General features: G+C 39.5%; 1 protein-coding gene across 1 annotated transcript in view; it reads right to left on the bottom strand.

Annotated features, from left to right (window-relative positions):
* The window catches only part of LOC101973650 (fatty acid desaturase 2-like protein FADS2B), a 30,804-nt gene extending 9,572 nt beyond the window's left edge, over nt 1–21,232 (bottom strand). Inside the window, exons 1-5 of the mRNA XM_005331600.5 lie at nt 20,636–21,232; nt 13,096–13,206; nt 10,023–10,220; nt 8,300–8,401; nt 2,751–2,876 (exon numbers count right to left, since the gene is read on the bottom strand). Of these exons, the coding sequence (XP_005331657.3) occupies nt 2,751–2,876; nt 8,300–8,401; nt 10,023–10,220; nt 13,096–13,206; nt 20,636–20,962 (864 nt within the window). The 5' untranslated portion in view covers nt 20,963–21,232. The remainder of the gene's footprint in view (nt 1–2,750; nt 2,877–8,299; nt 8,402–10,022; nt 10,221–13,095; nt 13,207–20,635) is intronic.
* Nucleotides 21,233–23,069: the final 1,837 nt, after the last annotated feature.

Here is a 23,069-nt window from a genome sequence, read left to right on the forward strand (position 1 = left end):
TTTTTCTTTAATTAGGAAATTCTTACATAGAGATGGATTATTCTATTTTACTATGGAGATTGTGATCACTATTTTTTTAAAATTCTCATGAAAATTAGTTGGGAAAATTTTCTCCTTAGGTAAAGTAGCATTCTACTGAAAAAGGACATTTCTGATGAGTTTTTCTAGCTCTTCTTTGACTGCAGTGTTTAGTATTCTGCTTAGGCTCAGGCTCCATCTCCATTATTTTATCAAATGGACATTCATTAAATGATCATGTGGTCAAAGATATAGACATGGCTCTTCTTATGTATCCCTTCTTCCTCTTTTGTATTCTCATTGTGGATCTCACACTGTGATTTACTATTTGTAAGATATTATGGTAGTGTATATACATAATATTTATTAGACATTTTATATATTTTTATGGTTTGAATGTCAGGTGTCCACCAATATCTCATGTGTGAGACAATGCAAGAAGGTTCAGAGGAGAAATGATTGGGTTGTGAGAGTCTTAACCCAATCAATGAACTAATCCCCTGATAGGGATGAACTGAGTGGTAACTAAAGTGATAGAGTGTGGGAATTAAGGCATGGCTTGCTGTATCTGGAGAGTGGAGTCTCTCTGTGCTTCCTGTTTGTCATCTGAGCTGCTTCCTTCTACCATACTTGTCTGCCATGATGTTCTACCTTACCTTGAGCCCCAAGGAATGGAGTTGGCCTTCTATGGTCTAAGACCTCCAAAACTGTGAGCCCCCAAATAAACTTTTCCTCCTCTAAAGTTGTTCTTTAAGTCACAGCAGTGAAACAGCTGACTAAAACAGAAATCATTATTTATTATATATATCACATAATATTAAAATGCACTCACTGCTGAGAATTGGGTTCATATTCTAGAATTCCCTTTGGTTAGTTTGGCCTGTACTCAGGACACAAAATGAAATACTTTGAGAGAAGGATAGAAGTAATGGTTGAACCTTTAGTACTTAAGAACACTCAATAAAGGAGTGAATAAATGAATGAATGATCACTCAGACCCATTCTACATTTTTTCTAGGTCCATTCGGTTACAACAAGGGCGTTGGACTCTTGTTTCCTCATTGGGAATCTTCCTCGTTATGTAGATGTCTTCCTGTATTTGGTCCTTCCACCTCCTAAAACTTTCACAAATCCAAAGGAGTATGAGATATAATAATGGCAATTTGAAGTTACTCTCAAACCTTAGAATATCTAAGTCGTGAGAGACAAGGAATAGGCACTAGGTGGAAATGTTTGGGAACTGGCAGCTTAGGTGAGTAGGCACTACCCTGAAGGAGCAGGACATGAACACAAGGCATAGAAGACTCAATCAATACTTGTTAAGAAATTGATGTTTGAAGAGAGTTGTAGAGAGGAAAAGCTCAGGACTCATTAGAAGGGTTTTGATGTGAAACCACTAAACTTCAGAGTTTGAATAATTTTAAGTGATGTTTTGCATGGTGGTTTTAAAATCATAGTGTATAGACTGGCTCTAAGTACCTAGGGATGAGTTCCAAAGGCAGATGGAGAAGTTGGAGAGATCATCTTGGTCACCTGTGAAAAGGCCTATGTGCACTGCATGTGGCTCTACAGAAGCTCTTTTGGAGAGGTTCAGGCTGCTTCATGAGCATCCATGAGACAAACCTTCTTGCTCTGTGGGGACCGTTAGGTCAATGAACACATCATTTTTCTAGTGCAAGCTCCTAAACCTCAGGAAAGGCTAAATTGTTTATGCAGCCATTGTCTAAAACAACTGATTTGTGATAACTGCCAAATAAGTTTTTAAAATACAAACATAATGTATCCTTTTCAGCTGGGGCAAAGGGTGAATCTACCAAATCTGGAAAAACCTATTTTCAAAAAGTTGCACAAAATTTTTCATTTATGTACTAGGGATAGGTCCAGGCAACAATTGACAGAGCTCTATTCTTATTTTTTAACAATCCTATTTTTTTTTTCTAGCAGGAGATAGCAATCTCTAAGTATCCAACTCTCAGTATCCATTGTTCCCCTTGAGAAGAGATACCCATGGTGATGGTCCTTCTATCTCCTCTGTTTAGGGAAGACTCTCTCCAACAACATCTGGTAATTTAAAAAGCCTTTTGTGTGACAGTTTTAAGTTGAAGTTTTGAAAATATCAATAATGGAGAAATTTCTAGAGATAACTTATCCCTTTGTTTTTGCTTAAGGAGTCCAAATCAGAGGTGGAATCTCAGTATCTTACAAGGCATTTCAGCTGTGTGTTTCATGTCTCAATGCACCAAAATGAACATGAACTAAGAATAATAGCCCATTTTCTTCTAACTGGGCTAGATTCATTGAGATAACTGGATGTTTAGATGCTTGTGGTCCTGTTGCTTATTGAATGTTCTGACCTCTCTGTATTGTCCCTAAACTTCAAAGAGTCGAGCCAGCCTCAGTTATCTACTTTCTAACATGACTTATGCTGCCTCAGAGGTAGTGATAAGCACTGGGTAGGGACCCGTGTGTCATTGGAATTGCTCAAGCTAGGTGATGCAGATTATCATATTTCCTTCTGTGGGAGGTTAGACTGGATAACCTTTCGGGTCACAAAGTCGTTAACCCAGATTTAGTTATTTGAAATCTATGTCCTGGACCTAAAAGAAGATGCTCTTTGATGGCATGTGAGGCCCAAACTTTCAGCTCAATCTTTCCGTGACTAGCACCGAAGCCTTTCTAGGAACCACTTCCAGGAACATTTCTCTGGTGCCGGGAAAAATAGTTAAACAAACCTTGACAGGCTGTGAATCTCCAAGCAGAAAAAGCGGGCCCATGTCAATATCTGGATCTTTGGGGTAGATGTTGGGTTTTACATGATGTTGGAAGTGTCGGTAGTTCCACCAGTTTGCTGACAGGCCCTAAAGGAGAAGAGAAGGCTCATTAGCTAAAATAATTATCTCCTGAAATACCCTTCACCATGACAGTTTTCTGCATGAATCTTCAAGGTCAAAATAAGGTGTTTGATTTTCTTGAGCTTTTCTCCACTGCTGGGTCACAGGATGAATCACTGGATAAAAGTTCTCATAGCTTATTAGGCAATCATCCTCTGATCCAGGAACACAACTCCAGGCTAAAATAACTCCCAATAATGACAATAATAATAATAATAATAATAATAATAATAATAACAACAAATACTTTTCCATCCTTCTCTTATTTGATCTTCATTTAAAGAAATTTTGGTAGACGATGGAACAGAGAGTATTATTTCTATTTTGCGTATAAAAAAAAACCTCAGCTCCAAGACTAATTACTTCTGGGGAAAAAGTGGCCCCAGGAATCCTACTTCAATGAATATTTCAAAGAATCGTGGATCTGAAGTGATGTCCTTGGGGAGCTTGGCTCAGATCATTGCATGTCCCGGCTTCAATGCTCTTATATAAAAATAAATGAGAATAAAAATATTTTAGCTAGTGCCAAGCCTGAATCACCTCTGATTGTGTTGTTTATGATTTCCTCTCTCTCTCTCGCTGAAAGTTAGGAAGTTTTAATAGCAAAGATTTGGAGGCGTATCAAGCTAGTTTCATATGCTAGATGTATAAAACGCTGCTGTGTGGTTTGGGCAAATCACTCTTCCTGTTTGAGGCCCAAATGCCTCTCCAGAAAATACAGAATAATGACATCTACCTCAGCAGGTGGCTCAGGGAGATAGGAGGTGCTGCCTGCAAGTGCTGGCACACCGACACAGGCAATTTCCCTTCATTTATGCTAATCATTTGCAGAATAATAAGAAGCAGTTTCTTTACTGCAGATTTGCCTTTCCTTAATAACTAGTTGATACATGTTCTAGATCTGTCCTTCCCAAGATAGTAGTCATCAGCTATGTGTGGCCAGTTGAATTAAGATGAGTTGCAAATGTAAAATACATTCTGGATTTTAGAGACTCAGTATAGAAAAGAGGAATATAGGATACATCATTAATTTTTATTTTGGTTATATTTTTAAATGATAACATTGTAAATACCTGAACAGTAATAATGCCATCTTTTAAATGTGATTATTAGAAAATTTTAAATGACACCTATTAATGTGGCTTATTTGTATTTCTGTTGGAGAATGCTGGTCTAGGTACCATACATCTGTGGTACAGGGGACAGGCATGTTTGGAAGCCTGTAAACATTAGCATTGTCTTTCCATAGGCCATAGAGTTAGCAATCCCCCACCCACCCTCACCAATAGGAATGCAGTTCTCTTGTCTTCTCTAATACTCCCTAACATCCTTATAGAGGATATCTCCCTTTAGCCCAGGTATTTCTCCTCCTATGTCCCATGTCCAAATGAAAAATCATTTGCCAAATATGTCCTCTTAGATATCCTGTAGTGTCTCAAACCCTATGTGTCCCAAATTAGACTCACCACCTTCTATTTCCCCTCTTGGGGTCCACGGCCTTCTGAACTTCTGTCACCAAATTGCCTATGACCCGTTGCTCTTGCAATTAATTGTACATTTGCTCATTTATTCACTCACTTGCTATTTACTTTGAAGTAGGCCTGGGCCGAATACTAAGCCAGACATTTGCAATATCAAGATAAACAGGATAAAATGGGGTTCCCAGACCAAGAAAAACATCACCTAATGGGAACAGTAAACAACAAGAGCAGTGTGATAAGAACGTCTCTCTTTTTAATTAAGTCCTCCCACAGCCAACATTTTGGCCTCTTCCATTGGCTGTCTGTACTCTTTTAGTTGATGTCTGGCTGTGGAAATTGGTAATATGGGAGGCAGGTTTTGATTGGCAGTAGATTGAGAGTGGATCTCAACAGTACAGGAAAGTAGAACTTAGGACAGAAGCCAGGATAAAGTTGGGTGTGATCCACACAACTGGTTCCTCTTGGGCCCCTCTGTCTGGGAAATGCTCTCTGGAGATAAGGAAGAGCACCTCACAGGCAAGTGGGAGGTTACCCGGAAGATTATAGAAGGAGCATGCTTGACACTCCCTTTGCCCAGGCACCAAGTGTTTGGGAAGTAGTCATGGAAAACAGTGTAAGCCAGCTATTCCAGGGAGGACTTAATTTCAAATATTCTGTCCCATTATTCCTATAAAAATATTTGATTCTTATTATTCTCAACCTGTACATATAAGGGCTTGAAAAATATACTGTGGGGAGTCCATTTGGAGTTTACAGCTTGAGTACCTCTTTTCAAAGTGTTCAGGGCAAGCAGTGTTCTGAATTTCAATTTTTAAAATATTTTAAAATATTTTCATATTCATAAAAAGGTATCTTGGAGGTAAGACCCAAATCTAAACATTAATTCATTTAAGCTTCATATGTACCTATACACATAGCATGCACAAAATATTTTAAATAATTATTTTTTTTTGCATGAAACAAGCTTCTATGGTTTGAAAATTTCCATTGTGGCATCAAATTGGTGCTCAAAAATTTTTGAATTTTGGAGAATTCTGGATTTTCCAGTTTGGGGTGCTCAATCTGCATTGCACAAAAAATCCAAAATAAGTGTATATATTTCATGGTTTATTTTCAGAAGAGCTCTTTTATTATGATATACTACAAAATCCATAAAATATATGTTTGCATAGCCAATGAGTGGAAATCTCTAAGAATCTCAATATCTGTGCTTTTTCCAGGGCAGAAGAACTGATATTAAGTGTAGTTTTGATATTTGAAACTGTGATGCATGTAAAAGGCAAGGATGTTGTTGCTTATAATTTTCTTTGTCCTCTGCCTCCTACCTACCCTTCCTCCCTACAGGTAATTTTCTCTTTGGCACATAGTTGAAACCTATATTCATTTTGTTGGTGAATCACTGGCTTTCCCTGTGAAATGGCAGAGTACTCCTGATTCTCTTTCTGAGCCATTTCCTATTTCTAGTTCTGCTTGCAAGCCATCAAGGTTATATTCATTTCAACTAGTGCAAAATTATTTCTGAGGAAATAATATAGAAAATCTGTGTAAAATTTGAACCAATGGGAAAACATTGATTTTTTTAATAGTGCCAGCCAGGGTGGGGCTGATGGGAAATATTCCAAATACCAGCACCAAATCAACTGCCAATTACCTCTGGGGCAGATGAGTCTCTGACTCAGCACCAGGGAGAGGAGAGGAAATGAAAGGGCTCATGGCTTCAATCTCATGAAGACATAAGAGAAAACTTCTGCTTTTATTCTGTTGTAAGTACTTCTGAGTGAATTCAGAAACATATCTAACACTGGTAGACAGGGGCAAAATAGTATACCTACAGAAATCTTCTGATTAAGTGAAACTTGTCATATAAAATGACAATTTTTTTTCTGGACAGAAATATAAAACATGAACCTAAAAATCCAACTCTGTAATATGGATCGAAAATACAAATAATTTATTTACACATCACTGTGCTCAATAGGAAAGTCAATAGATGATAAGAAAGAGTAGGTAACTCCAAGTACCTGGCAGATCAAGATTGCTATGGTTTATGGTTTACTTTCCTATCCTCTTAACACCATTACATTAAAAATTTTTATTAATGATTCTGAGTTCTCATTTGGATTATGAAAAGATTGTTCCTAATATTAGTAACAGGCAAATATTACTAAGCATTTGCAGACAGTATGATACTCATGACACAAGACTATTACATGTGATCTTAACAACATCTCTAACCATCAAATCTATCATCTATCCTCATTTTACAGTTGAGGAACTGAAGTTCAAATGCAGAACATAATCTTTCCAAGATGACCAACGAACTCACTAGCTAATTTCCCATGGAAGGCAGTTCTGTTGTTAGAGAAGATGTCAGACTTGGCTGCAGGTTGGATTCAACAAAGAAGCTTTCAAAAATATAAATGATGTCCAGACCCCACCACAGACAAACTTAATCAGAACATCTATGATGGTGCCTAGGCATTGGTGTTTGTTTGTTTGTTTTTTTAAAGAAGACCTCTTCTGGGTGCCCCTGAGTAGCCAGGATTAAGAAGCCCAGCGGTGGAACCTCTACTATTTAATATTGTGCCACAAATGTTCTCACATCCCAGGCTGTGGACGTTCACTTAAATAGTTAACCTTTTTGAAGATCCACCTCAACTGAAAATAAGGGTGCTACAAGCCCCACCTCGAGAGAATTACGTGAGACAACAGCCTGAAGGGGATGGTTCTGAACCTGGTACCTGGCCGACTCACGTCTGATGTGCGTTCCCATCTGCCCTCCCTTATGATTTACGCTCCCAGTTCCTGCTCCTGCTCCCTGTGAGCTGGCTCCAGCAGCTTCTTCACCCTCTTATTAGTTGGCCACTTCCAGGCTGCTCCAGGCTGGGGAACTAGACAGCCAGGTTTTTTTTATTAGCCTGTGTTAGGAGGGAACACAGGCTCAGAGTCAGTGCTTCTGGAATTTTCCTAGGAGAAACTGTCTTAAAAATCACAATTTTGATTTAGTGAAAGATTCAGAGGCTTTTGCCTGTCTTTTGGGCCAGCGTACATCGTCACCCAATCCTAGAAATTTATAGAAAAGAGGAGATCTAGCTTAACTCCTACTATTACAGATGGGAACACCGAGGGCCAGAGAGGGAACAAGATTGAACCAAGGTCACACAATGAGCAGCATCAGGGCTGGGGCTGAAGGCCACTCCTACCAGTCTTTTTGCTTTGATTTATTTTCTCCTGCACTCACTTGTTCATTCATTCAAAAATGCTCATTGAAGGCTTACAGTGTGCCAGGAACTCAGGGAAGCTGTTTCTTGGAGCTTATGCTGGGGGGATAGGACTGGTTGCCATCACCACTACTTGCTTTTTCCAGAAGCCTGGGTTCTGTACCCCTCCTCTGGAACAAGCTGTCTGACCTTTCCTGACTATTCTTTCTCTTCATTTTTATATGTCTCCTGTGTTATTTCTTTTGTTTGTTCAGTGCCTTTCAAGGTGAATCAGGCCTGCTGAATTCTCCTAGTTCCCAGCAAAACAAAATTTCACTTCCTTTCTAAGAGTATTCCCATTTATGATTTTACAGCACATCTCTTCATTTTTAAAGACACAGACTTTCTTGTGGGTGGTGGTTCCTTAAGGCAATGGGGTGCCGGGTTTTTAGATGAATAGCCTTTCATGTGAATGAAAAATGTAAGAGCTTCTTAAATAAATATCAGCCTTTTTTTCCTGACATTTAAAAATCAAGTGCAGCACATATTTTATTACATTCTATTTCAAACCAGTGTGTATAACCTACACTGTTAGTACATTTACACTCATTTATGGGGCTTTGCTGACATGAGCATGGTCAGCCTGGAAACCGCTGCTTTAGGAAATGATGCTCAAGGCTCCCCCAGCCTCCTTCCTGACACCCTTTACCTTGAGATGACACATCACAAACTTGTGCATCAGGTGGTTCCACTTGGACTTCTTAAACATGGAAAGGTGTCCTATGTCATGCTGCAGAAATGAACTCTGAGCCTAGGAGAGACAGAGTTGTTAGAGAAGTTGGGAAGTCCAGAGGAATCTGAAGAGCCCATTCGTACCTTTGTGAACCTGAGAATGGGTGGTGGTGGGGGGGCCCTCGTCTGACCTCCATTCAAGGGAGTTTCTGTGTCTCACACATCTCACATTCAACACCCCCATCCTTTTGTGCAAATGGTTCTGTCCGCTTGGAAGGCTCTTGCTGTCACAGTCCAAGTCTTCCAGTGAGGCGTGGAAAGACCATGGACCTTTGCATCAGACAGACTTTTGTTCTTTATGACTCACCAGTTGTATGACTCGGGGCAAGTGACTCCGAAGCTCTCACCCTCAGTTACTTATCTGATACAAGGTGATAATAATACCTAACTCAGGGAGCTGTTGTATAATTTAAATAGTATTTAGGCTAAGCTCAAAACAAACATTTATTTCCTTTCTTGTTTCCAAAAGTTGCTTTCCAAATAATAAAGCAAGTTGTCCTTTCAAAAAAAAAAAATGGACAGAAAAATTTTGAAATCTATAAATACGTTACTGTTGATTCTCTACAAAACCATCCCTGTTATTCCAATGAGAACCAAATGTCCCTTTCTGTTCCAACAGCGCATGCTTGTTCCTCCTGCTGGCACTCATTCCTCTCTGCCCTGAGCTATGTTCAGCAGATGATTTATTGCCCATTTTGGATGACACCTTTCTCAGGGACAGGAAGCCTGTGAATTTCTCTCCATATCCATACAGTCTTGTGCTCATAGGAGGGCCTGTTCAGAAATTCATCCCTTATTCAACAAGGATTTAACAAATGCCCAGCTATACATGATGCAACTTGAGAACATTATGTTAATAATGAGAACATTATGTTAATAAGCCAAACTCAGAAGGTCAAGGATAATTTTTTTTTCTCTCATATGTGGAAGCTAGAGAAGAAAAAGGAAAGGAAAGGGGAGGTGAATCTCATGAAAATCAAAGGAGATCAGTAGAATAGGGGACCAGGGGGTGAGTGGAGGGGAGAGAGTGGAGATGTACAGGGGAGTGATATGGAAGAAATTATACTGTGACATTGTATGCGTGTACAAATACATAACAACAAATCCCACCATTATGGACAGCTATAATGCATGGATAGGTACACACACATGTGCCCTGCTGAGCATCAGTTATTTACAAAGGAACTCAAGTTTTTATTGTTACTTAAAAAGATTTCTGCTCTTGAACAATTCATGGCCTCATGCAGTAATAAATGGTGGCAGATTAATAAATGAAAGAGAAAGATGTGATGAGTGTTATATGACCATAGACAACTTTAGTTGATAAAATTGGGGGAAAAGAACAGGTGAACAGTAGCAATCGTCCTTAACCAAAGCTTTACTATATGCTGGATGCTGTGCTGGGTAGTTTTACACATTAGCTTGTTTAGTCCACCTTAGAATAATTCCAAATTTATTATTACCCTCATTTTACATACGTAGGAACTGGGGCCCAAAGTCATTTAGTAACTTGCAGACAAGTCTAACCTTGAGGAGGAACTTGCCTAGGAGTGTAGGCTGCTGCTGACACTAATCTAAAGAGGGAGGAAGAAACCCAACCTTTTCCGAGGCCACCACCTAGGCTCAGGACACCGGCTTACCTGAGACACTGTGAGAAGAAAGGAGATGAACAATGTGACAGTCCAGCCATTGCCAAAATGACACAGTATCAGCCACGCCAGGACTTCCAAAATCAAGATCTGGATGAGGTGGAGAGAGAAGAACCACAGGTTGGCCCTGAACATGTTCGAAGCTTCCAACGTCCTGCGCAGTTCTTGGAAATCTTCCACCAGCTGGGACTGTGAAACAAATATTGAAGGGAGGAATTAATTCCTTCGGGGGAAAGGGAACACAGAGGCACAAGTAATAATTGGTTCTATTAATTTAGTAATAAAATTACTTTATGAATAGAATTTTATATACAGGGATAAAATTACATGCCCAAAAATTAAACAAAAGCCAGAGCACAGACGAATGAAATCTCTGAAAAAAAAGGTGATGATTGCTATTTCTTTCTGGAGAGAAGAATGAAGAGTGACATGTGAACTGTCCAATAGTTAGGGAGCTCAGTCAAAGTAGTTATGTGGGGACTGGGATGGCGAAGGAGAGCGCATTGAGAGGTGTGTATGCCTGGTAGCTGTTTGTGAAACACAGTATTATCTCAGGTGTTGATTGAAATCTGTTTTTGTTGTTTTGGGGATCTGGGCTGTCTATGTGGATCTGTATTACTGTAGCTACTTCTCTAACTATCTGTATTCCTGTAGTTAAGTTTCCAAAATGCTTTCCCTGTCATTAATTGTTTAATGTGCTCAAAGGACTCTTTCATAGAAGAGGTGAGCATAGAACAGTCTAGTTAGCTTAAAGGAGCTCCAAGGATAAATTCGCTGAGAGCCTCTCACTGGATACCCAACATAGGGTTACCTTTAGCACGGTGTATCTGCTGGTTAACGTGGTCCTGTATGAGTGTACCATGCAGGTGCGTGTGTGTGCTCGTCGTGTACAATACTAGCATTGGTTTGCAAGTTTGACACATGGTACAGAGAAGGATGCAAGGGTTGGGAAGAACTATCATTTAGCTTATTGACTCCAGCGGGGTTGAAACTAGGACAGTTGAGAAAGCGAGGATATGAGGAAAAAATAGCACAGCTGTACAGAAGTTAAAAAAGAAAGAAAGAAAGAAATTAGAAATTAAAAGGGCTGTGAAAATAATTCTAGAAGTCAAAATTCTCATTTCAAAATGCACTGGTTTACAACATTTGAAGGGCACACTGCCTGCCAAAAGTCCAGGTAAGGTCATCTCCCAAGCTTCCACCAACCCGGGGATTCTGGCATCCGTGGATAATTGTAATAATTGTCTAATGGTAATCTGTCATCATCTCTGGGATTGCTCTCAGCCTGGTCATATTTTCCACCCATTGATTGTACAAAATAGAGGGCTGTCCAAATCCAGAAGAGTGACTGGCTTGGAATCACCAGCAAGTCCATGACAGATGCTGGACTTCAGCCCACACCCAGTTTCATGCTGGGGCTCCAACTCCCCGTAGAGAGCCACATTGATGTACTCAAGGAAATTTATGGTGGCCCTTCGCCTACGGAGACTAACACTGCTTTAGAAAATGGCTATCTCTGGTTCTCAGAAATTGGTGGAGTTTTATTTTCGTTTCGTGTTCTTGTTTGGAACAACGATTTAATTTTCTGTCATCTTTCCTTTTTAACCTAGGGCCACCCATCCCAAATGATGGGCACATACCTGGAAGTTTGTGAATCATTAACATCATCATGGAGCTTGAGACACTGAAAATATCTAAAGTTTATTGAGCACTTACTATGTCCCAAACACGGTTCTAAGTGCTTTGAATGATATTACATCTTTTGATCATTTTCCTAATAACTCTTATGTGATTGGTGCTATGATTGTTGCTGTTTTACAGAGAGAGAGAGAGAGAGACATTGAACCACAGAGAGCGGGTGGAGGATGAGTTCAGGCTGTCCACCCTCAGAGACCAATCTCCTAAAATGAGCCATGGGCTTACAGAGCGAGCCTAAGTGTTGGTCTCAGATTTGTTCATAACCAGTCCTGCATTCTGAGATCAGTCCTGCTCCTTGGGAGAGTCTGTCTCCTTATTTCCTAAGGAGGGAATAAAGTCCTTACTCCCTCTGTTTCATGGTAGTATTTGACTCTGGGCAAATAAAAAAAAATAATAAGAATTAAACAAATGAAATTTTAGTCTTATAGAGACCTTGTCCCTTAGAAGACAGTATAGTGCAACTGGTATAGTCAAAGTATTGAGGAAGCATGGCATCCATCCTTGGGTATACTTAAGATATTTGGGGTCAGAGAATAGTGATTTAGAGTACCAGTTCTTTGATGAAATAGCTGAGGAACTTTCAGGAAGAAATTTATTCTCCATGAATGCTAATTTCCCTGAATGTCAAAAAGGGCAATAGTTTTAGTATATTTTTATATCTTTCATTTAACAGCTATTTATGGAGTTTCTACTACATGTCTGATCCTGTGCAGATGAGTGAGTCTGAAGGACACAGGGATAAGTGATACAGACATTTTCTTTGCTCTCATGGAACTTAGTTTAGCAACGGATGTAGTCACGGACACCAAACACATAATTGCAAACAGTCACTGGAAAAAAGGTGTAAGCTGCCTGGCCTGAGGTGGCGCTTAGAGACAGAATGAATATGGAATGCAGGGCCCAAAGTTCCATTTCTTGTCTTCACAGAGGTTTAAGAGCTCTGAGCTCTCAAGGGGATAAATCTTCTTTGAAATATGAAGAATCCACTAATCCATAATATCCCCCCCCATCCATGCTTTTATTTTCTTTGGTCAAAAAAATATTAAATTGAAAATCCCAGAAATAAACAATCCATCAACTTTAAATTGTGCACTGTTCTGAAAAAACATGACGATATCTCCACCTTCCTGCTGCATCCTGCTCAGAACAGGAATGCTCTATACACTTCCCTCCTGTTAGTCACTTAGTCGCCATCTTGGCTACCACATCAACTGTCAGGCCCTTTCACAACTGGTACATAGGGTTCAATAATAAAAACTATCCACCTGGCTCACCCAGGCACAGCAATTGGTTTCTCATAGAAAACAGTAAATTGGCCTCTATGGCTTGCTTCCATCCTTCCATGTACTTGTATCCTGAGACTCACGTTTTTGTTTCTCTCCTGGTTGGGCTCTCCTGGAGCAAGCTCTCCAATAAGCAATGGCTTCAGGTACAGCTTCACAATGTCAAGCTCCAGGTGCATGGCCCTGAAGGCATCCTGTAAATCAGAGAGACCAGTTAGAAGCTCAAAAGACACATGTTTATTCATAGATCAGCCCTCCTCCTCACCCAACCTAGAAATGAGCATAGAGTCCATTACATACATTTAATTTAAGTCTAGGTTGATGGTGCAAACTGATGGATCCAAATTATACTTTAGAACCTTCTCAAAAGGCATAATGTGTGCATCGTTTTTCTAGGTATGACTAGTATAACCAGGCTCTCCAGAAGCACTGATGACAACACCACTGTTTATTTAATGAATATCAGAAGAAACAGTTGTGTGGGTTTATTGGCCATGATGGAACTTTCAAGTCCAGCATCAGGTTGCTGGTGATAGTTGTTTATACTATCTGAAGGTCAGCTATGCCACCACATCACCTGTTGAGCGCTCCTTTGTGGTTCTTGTCTGGGGCCTAGAAGAATTAGACTCCTTGAATTAGTTATTTCCAGAGAAGGGCTGAATTGAGTTTAAAATCATGGGAGCACGTTCTTTGAGCCCTGGGTTACCTACACTCTTGATTATGCTTAACACTGGAAGACTCCAATCACTCTATTTAAAATGTTGTTGTTAAGTAGCAACCACATGGCTTTGGGAAGCAGTGGATCTCTAAAGCCTATTTAAGCAAGGGGTATTTTTTCCTCTCAAGGATTTGTACAGTCTTTTTTTTTTTTTCTTAAGGATTCCACAGAAGGGAGATGCTGAACTTTTGTTCTTACGGCTTTGGGATAGGAATGACTAAAAACGAAGAAATATAATCAAAGTTATAACCTGAATGAGTGGAAGCCATGCAAGTACTCTTGTAGCCTTGCACAGCACTGACTTAGAAAGTGGACTTCCTCTACCTAAAATATGGCCTTGACACTTACTAGCTGTGTGACTACGGACAATTCTGCTGACTTGGTTTTTATTCTTTTCCCTAAATGGGGGTGATGATAGTCCCTCAATTTCCCAAAGCTCTGCACTGCCCCATTGAGCTTCTGCACATTTCTTATTACCCTCTTAGGAAATGATGGGTTACTTTATCTCAAAGATGGTTTTAAATTTTCACATTCTAGATCCTAAAGCTTAGTTCCCCCTAACCAGGAAAAGAGTGATTCAGTGGTTAAGAAAGTGGTTGATGTATCTCATGGTGATCCATACTGAAAAAAAAAAAATCATGTTCTTCTTGCTGCTTCAGAATAAGTTTAGAACAGAAAACATCCTGATGGGTTAAGGTCAAGGTACAGAAGAATGAAATCTACTGCAATTTCATCTTCCAGTGTGCAGATAATATTTTTTTTTCTGATCCCCATTAAGGCTCACAGGTCAATACTGCGAGGAGTTACTGAGGAGCCACAGTTTTCCAGAACATTAAGCAACAATCTTCTACAAGGAGTTCAGGTAGTCTTAGAATATTCAATAATTTTCTAACAGAATCCAGATGCTGAGTAGGTTGTGAAACCTCTTCTTGAAAGTCCGCAAGAACAGGTTCAGTTACCAACATTCTTGGGCGAGTATGTTCTTGTTGAAGGAAGGAGGGGGAGTAAAATAAAGGAAAGGGGGTTAGTGCCAGTGTTTGTGGAGTGTATCCTGTATACAAGGGGCTCTGAAGGCCACTCATTGCTGTAGCCTTACTTCTGTGAGGTTCCTCCCATTGCTTCTGTTACACAGACAGAGAGGCTAAATCTCAAAGGGGAGAAACATCTTGCTCCCAAAAGCCAGCCAATAGCAGAGTCAGGATTTGAATTTAGGGCTATGCGACTCTGAAGCCATGAAGCCATAAAGATCCATGCCTGTCTTGATATGTATAATTCTTTCTCCGAAGGGCATGATGCTAGATTGTTTTGAGGTGATACTAAAATCAGTTTAGATCTGCTGGGAAGATGGTAATGGTGCTCCTCTACTGCAGGTTTCAGTCCCATAAAGTGCATCGCCTATGGCTCCAGGCTGCCTCCTTCTTCTTGCCTTCCTCTATACCTTCCATGCGCCATCTTCTCTACTGGAGCCTTCCCATTCAACAGCGTTCTATGCTCTTCCACAGGATGGAAGCTTTACACATACAATTCCCTTTTCCTTGACTTCCATCTTGCATTTTCCCTACAGTAAGTCTCCTCCACATCCTTCAAGACCCATATAAAGTCAATCAGGAAAGTTATTCATGATCACTGTGGGCATCATGACACTGTTCCTGAAGGTTTCTAACTACATTGGAAATGAAACTGCACCTGCCTCTTCTTTAGTGATTTTGAAGACTGAGAATATATACCGCTACTGATCAATATGTACCTAATAACCTCACTGTGCCTGGGATGTGGCATGTGATGAATGTATGTCTGATGGATAGGAAAAAGGGTGAGCGAGTGAATACATAGAGACAGCAGTTCTAGAATGAGGAATCGGGATAACCCAAGTGTTATACTCTAAGGCTGCAGGTCTCTCTCTCGCCTCAGTATTGCTATTTTCTGACACCTCTGTAAGTCTTGGTTTCATCTGTTTGCCTTTGACTCCCTTCTCAGTCATTCATTTTTACTCATGTTGCCCATAACTTTTTAGTCTAGATCATTTTGAAAGTGATTATTCCTAAAATAGTACCAACATGGGAAAGATGTGATATATTATTTGCTTTTACAAATGCGTTGGAAAGGATGCTAAATTTTTGCTATTATTTGCGGAGGAGGGAGCAATGTACTTTACTAGAAAAACAGTATCATCCCTTGTCAAGGAGAACAGTAGGAGAAGTTCACCCTACCTTTCAATCTGTACATTCTCCTGGAATTCCTATTCTGGAGGCCACCAATAGGTTTCCAAACCACATACCCATGGGTGGATCGAGACTCTGTTACTTAGCCACTTAGTCACCAAATATTATGAATCAAGTTTCCTAAATATCGTTCCCACCCACCCCCTCCTCTCTACTTCTGCTGTCAATGCTTTGTCTGGGCCTTGAACATGTTACCTGGGCTCCCTCCTGGTCTTCCTTCATTTTGACTGGCCCCTTTTACCTCATCCTCTAACTGCAAGGTTGATCTTATGAAGACAGCGTCTTCTCATGGCCCATTTCCATCCATTAGAATTCGGACTTCCTTTTCTCTCTCCTCCTACCTCTGTGTCTAACTACAAGGATGATTCAAATGAGAATCAGATTATAAAATTTGGACTGCCCAGGAAAGTTGAAATCACAGATTCTCACTTTCCTTTCACTGACAGCTTAGAAGTGATGGCTGATTTATTGCTCTGACAAGTGTGAGCAGGGAAGCTGTGCCCAAGCACCACTGTTGGTAGTGGGAGGAGGTGCCAAGCAGTGAGGGGAACATGAGAACTCCTTAGGTCAGCGGTCAAGGTCCTCTGTCTCCCTCCTTCTGTTTCTTTCTTCCCTACCTCTCTTCTAGCTTCATCTTCTCTCCATCTTCTCCTCTTCTCATCATCACATAAGGACAGTTCACTGACATTAACTGAGCACATACTTTTGGCTAAAATTGTTCTAAGGAAAGGAAGTGGCTAGTGTGGCATGCCCCTGCTGTTTGGGTGCTTGCTCATGACATGAATCCTGTCTGCACGCTTCCCCTGAGCTCACCTTTACTTCCCTCATGCCTCAGCCTCATTTCCATGAGCTCTACTCATACCAAACCCCATGGAATTCTCTCCCTTAGAATTGCACGCAACTCTACGTTTTTCAACTTAAGAGTCACCCAGATTATTGAAACAAACTTTTTCCTTATATGTTTTAAGCTTTGGTCATCCTTTCCTTGTTGAGTTCACCTTTAACTCCCACAAGAAAGAACTGGAGTTTCTCAGTGTCCCTTCTAGAGTGTGATGTCCAGAGATGAGGAGTGGGATGACCAGAATGCAGGATAATAAATCTACTCTCTTTGTTCCAAACCAGCTGCCTCCGCACCCATTACACGATTGCGTTTACGTTTTTCATGGAGGTTGGTGTGCACTGTTGTCTTATATAAAATTTATGGCTGTCCCATTATTCATATGTAGGTCCTGTCATCAAAATGCTTTGTAATCTTCATTTTACTGATTGCAAAATAGCTCACCATGTTGCAGTTATATGTAATACTTATAATAAATTCTCCTTGTTGGACTTAGAGAAGGTTTCTGGATATTCCTGGGTAGGCTTATGTAAGTGAAAAGAACTGGGCCTAAACTCTAGCGCTGTGGCATTGATTTAAAATCATATAACTGGAATCAGATAACTCATGTGCAATAATTGGAGCTTATGTGCCAATTTTGTTTCATAGACTTTTTTTTTTGGCAACATTCCTTGGAGAATATTAGAATCCCTCTTGGAAGAATGAAGTAATTATTAAATAAAGGAATTTCCATTTATTGAGTATTTAATCTGAGAACCCTAAGAAGTACTTTATTTTATCTCCACTGACTTTAAAACAAATAAGACAGGGCTGCAGATACAGCTTAGTTGGAAAAGTGCTTTCTTCACATGCACAAGGCTCTGAGTTCTATCCCCAGCACCACAGAAAATGAATAAATAAATAAACAAATGAACAAACAAAGATAAAGGTATTATCATTCCCATTTTCTAATTAAAGAAACCAAATCTCCAAGGTCTTAAGCAACCTCCTTAGGATCTTCCAAGTAATCGTGGAGTTTAGATGCAAACAAGTCCTGATTTCTTTCCAAACCTATGCTCTCAACTATTAGGCTTGACCTCTAACAAGGACTTTAGAACAACTGACTGCATGAATGAATGAATTAATGATCCATGGGACAGACCACTTGGATAATGATACAAGATTGTGTTTACATTTTTCATGGAGGTTGGTGTGTATTGTTGTCTTATATAAAATTTATGGTTGCCCCATTATTCATATGTAGGCCTTGTCCAAGGATACACTTAGGTATCATTATCCAGGGAAATCTCCTGTATAAATAAGAGAAAGGTACCCCATCTGGGGAAGTGTAGCCATAGGTCCAAGACTGGCACACATTGGGCCCCGCTTGTCAGCCAAGGCACAACCTGCAGACACCTCATGTGTAACAGAGTGAACTTCTGACCACAGGTACCTCTGTCTTGATGCTTCTCCATCATATACCTTTCTGTTCCCAAGTCAATTTGAACACAACATAATCAGCAGACCAAGTTGATGGCAAACAAACATAATCATTCCATTTCAGAATATGGATGCTGGGTATTATAACAATATAATCATAGCTATGGTTTACTCAACTTTTACCTAAGTCTGATATTATGCCACACACTGAAGATGCATTCATTTACTATAACCACATAGAGAGCGCCATTCTTACTTTGCAGATCATGAAACTGAGGCTCAGTAACTTTCCCAGGTTCACATCACTAATTCTAACACTCGGTTTCCCTCTGAATAGCCGGCGAGAACTGAAATTGTTGGGACTCTGCTGGCATCATTAACTATTCTGGAGCCATTTTCCCTTGGAAAATCTTTTCTCTGAACATTTTTAGATTTATTTTCCTAAAGACTAAGGTACATGGCTGACTGACCATATGATTTTCTTCCTTGGCATATTTAAATCCTAACGGGCTATGGGTATTTGTCCCTAAGGTTCTGGTGGTTACCTTTATGTTAATCAATTCTTCTTCTTTGGCTGGACTTGGATGCAGAGGCATCATGATTTGCTGACTCCAAAGGAATAAAAATCATTAGCAAATTACAAATGCATCATGGGCTGCTTCAAACTCAGTGAAGCTGTCCATTCTTTAAACATGGTTGGAAACCCATGTCCTTGCCAACACATCCTTTGAGTTAATTCTGTGACTTGTGTTAGCAAACCTTCGTCCATATTTTCTCTGAATTGTGGGCAGTGGGGATGGGCTATTAAAGGGTATGTGGTCTTTGTTTCATTACTTATTTGTTAATCTTTCTCCTGTTATTCTCACTTTTTTTTTCCATCTCACTTTTTTTCAATTCTGTACTCTAGATGTCTACACAGTGTGTATCTTCCCAAAGGACATGATACTCCCTTTCTTTGTCACAAGCTTATACTCATTTTCTTAAGGAGAAGTTTGAACTTTGTTTAAAAAGTCATCAGATCTGACAAGAGTAGAATGGCAAGATAAGTTCAGAAAGACATCCATCTGACTGTAGATATTTGATTATTAGAACAAGACCTGAGCGGAGCAGAGTTGAGAAATTGGAGAAAAATTGAGATTTGAAGAAAATAGAGATTGGTAGTATAAAAATGGAGATCTGCTATATTTTACAAAGTTGTCAGGTAGCACATATCATGTACAGACTAGTGCTTAGTAAAATGATATCTCCAGTTGTGTGTTTAGAAACCAGTTGGAGAAGTTATATGCTAATTAGTGACATCAACAGTTGTAATAAAATAAAAAATCCCAGGTTTAAATTTCTGTTCTGTCATATCAGTTTTCTGACCTGGAATTAGTGGTTTTCCCCTCTAATCTTCCGTTTCTTCATCTGTACAATGGTGGAAAATAAGATTCCCGGTTGAGAGAAAACAAACAACCTTATAGAATATTTTAAAAGGGATTCTTAAATGCACTTAAGAGTTTGGAAGACCTCCTTATCAATAAAGGGAAAATTTGTTTTTTAAAGAACCAAGTGTACAAGACTTTGTGGTTAAGCTTATCTCATTCCAAAATTTGACACTATCAGTTGCTGGCTGTGCGACCCATTTTTATCTCTTTGAACATCAACTTTCCCACATGGGAATAATATTCACCTTCCTTATGGGGAGGTTTAAGTGAGTTGGTGCATTTTAATGCATCCATAAAGTAGATTGCATCATTTTTGTCATAGTAAATGAGTTCCTGGATGCAGTAGAGCTTTGCAAAACCTAGAAGTCCGGGCAACTGATGTTTTTCACCATTATTAAGGTGTTTTTAAAAATTTTTTTATTAATTGCTCAATATCAATGTTTTGGTGCTTACTAAATGAACTGCTTTCTTTCTTTTAGACACTCCAATTATAGGAGTCTTAGAAGTATCTACTTAGGTGAAGATATTTTTTTTTCTAGATTTCACTCATTTATTTGTAACTTCTTATAAGATAGTGATTCCACTTCAAAATGAAGCAAAAACAACAACAACAACAACAAACAACCAAAGAGCAACAAAAACAAAATAAAACAGGACCCTAAGGACAAAATGAAATCCAGAATACACAAGTACAGTATCCAGTATGTACATATGAGTTCATCCCAGACTGGAAGCAGATGACAGGTAGACCTTGATTCCTAATTTGCTTCCAATTTCTTGTCAGAGAGGAATCCTGAAAAATTGGTTTGGGAGGAGATGATCGGTGGCAGAGCCTGAACACGTAATTGAATGCTTTTAGGAAGAGAGCCAAGATCTCAATCACCCAGCAACTTGGAGGCAGAGAGAGAGAGAGTGAAAGAGGGAGAGAGGGAGAGAGAGAGGAAGAGAGAAGGGAGAGAGGGAGAGGGAGAGAGACTTTGGAGTCTTGGAGTTTCTTACCGTGGCGTCTTCCCCAGCATAGTGGTTGAGGACCCGGTGCCCACCAGGATGCCTTTTGGCCCAGTCAGTAACATTATAAACTTTTCGATGGATTACCAGCCACTGGTCGTTCTCCTGATTGTGCCTCTGGATCTCTTGCCAGGTGTACCTGTTGAGACTTTCCCTGAGCCCGTTGCTCTGGCCGTTGGCTTCCTGCTTCCCACAGCCATCCGTTTTCCCATTGGCTATTGGTTTCCCATTGGCCTGGTGCATCCCATCGAGGTGCACCCGACTCCTTCCTGCCAGGCTCCCTTTGTCCTCAAGCTTTTCTTCAAACTTCATGGTCATTAGATCCTTGGGATTATCTGGGTGTACTCCTAAACCCTCTAATCCTCTGCTTGGACCACAGAATGACTGCTTTTCTTCCCTTTCTTTCCACTGAGGTGTGATGCCTACACGGAAAACTTTGCAGCCTAGTTGCCTCTTCACAAATCTGATGGTGCGCCCCTTCCCAGCCGGTCCTTACTCTTGTCTGTTTTGAATCTTTTCTGCTCTGAGGGAGGCTAGGCTACCTTTCTCTCTTCACATTTCTCCTTGCTGGCTGGCCTCTGAGCAGCATCCTCATTCATCCTTAAATGTCCCTGGGCAAAGAGCCTTAGCCAATGGCAGACCGGCAGAATGTTGAGTCCCGCCCCAGTGGGTGGGGCTAAGCTCTAAGCAGTTTTTCTCCTGCACTGTATCCGGGTGGGTTGGGTTTTCCTGCTCTCTGACTTGCCTGTGGTTGCAGACATTTATTTAGGTTTGTTAACTCGACATGTGAGCAAAAGCTTTCAAAATCTTCAGGGTGACACAATGTTTGGTGGACTTGGGAAATATTCTTTTGACAGCTGTCATTTCAACTAAGGACTTTTAAATAATGTAAAACTTTTTTAAAAAAAGTTTTATTTTATAATACATACATATTTAAAATAGCAAAAAAAAACCCCAACCACTAAAACACCCAATTTGCATATGCCAGTTTTTTCCTTCCTTTTCATTTCCCTTTGAAAATTGCCTAAATCTTTCAACCCATTTGAAGGTAATAGCAAGGGATGTTTGCTAAAGCACATGATGGTTTACAAAGTCCCTGTCACATGTTTTAGCTCTTTTAATCCCACATCAATCTCTTGAGGGAGGTGGTGTTAGTGTCCCATTTTCAAACAAGAAAACAAGGTTCTGGAAGTCTCAGGTATCATGCTAGAATCACCCTGTGAATGAGGGCTAAACTGGTGAGTGAATTCAGGTATTCTGATTGCACATTCCAAGCTGTTTCATCTTGTTCTCATACTTAAGGGTTTTTGTATTTGTAAAACTGACTTGACCTGGTGGTTTAGAAATAAGACAGAAGCAATTCCAGGGTACAGAGTGATTTATTCTAATAATAAGGGACAGAGGGACTTATTTCAGTATTATTTATAATTCTGAATAATCAGAAGTGGCCTTAATGTTCATCAATGAGGAAGAAGAACTATATTAGTTATGTATATAGAATGAATATTATACACATATTAAAAATAAGTTTGTACAGAATTTTTAATGGAACAGATTCATGCTTGCAGTACAACAAAGGAAAAATTAGTCAATAAACTTTTACCCAATGGGATGTGATTGGAAGAAAATGTTCCCAAATGTTGTCATTAGTTTTCTTTGGATTATAGTGCTATTGAAGATTTTGTTCTTTTGTATTTCTTGTGATACTGCCAAAATTTTATTCAAATAAGTATGTTATGTTTATAACTTAGAAAATAGTTTTTTAATTGGTGCATAGTAATAATACATAAAGGAAGGATTAATTTGATATATTCATACATGAACTTAACATAATTTGATCAGTTTAATTCTCCAGAACTACTTCCCCTTTCCTTCCCCTGGTCTCTTTTCTCTATTCTTCTCCCTTCTATTTTCATTTCTATCTCTTTTTCCTTTTCTTTCTAGATTCCATAAATGAGAGAAAACATATGACCCTTGACTTTCTCAGTCTGGCATATTTTGCTTAATGTGATGCTCTCTAGTTCCATCCATTTTTCTGCAAATGGTATGACTTTGTTCTTTGCTTTGATGAAATAAAACTCCAAATATATATATATATATATATATATACACACACATATATATCTATATATATACACACATATATATCTATATATATACACACATACATACACACATACATATATATCTCACATTTCCTTTATGCATTCATCTCTTCATGGTAGGGAACCAAAGAAAGAAAGATAAATCATAGATTTTGAAGCCAGATGGATCTGGAATTATATTTTGTTTTTTAAAACTTTATTTTATTGATTTTTATGTGGTGCTGAGGCTCGAACCCAGCGCCTTGCACGTGGTAGGGGAGCGTTTTACTACTGAGCTACAATCCCAGACCCTGGAATTGTATTTTAGCTCTATCAATTAT

This window comes from Ictidomys tridecemlineatus, chromosome 4, assembly GCF_052094955.1.
Source record: "Ictidomys tridecemlineatus isolate mIctTri1 chromosome 4, mIctTri1.hap1, whole genome shotgun sequence".
Classification (NCBI taxonomy): Eukaryota; Metazoa; Chordata; class Mammalia; order Rodentia; family Sciuridae; genus Ictidomys; species Ictidomys tridecemlineatus.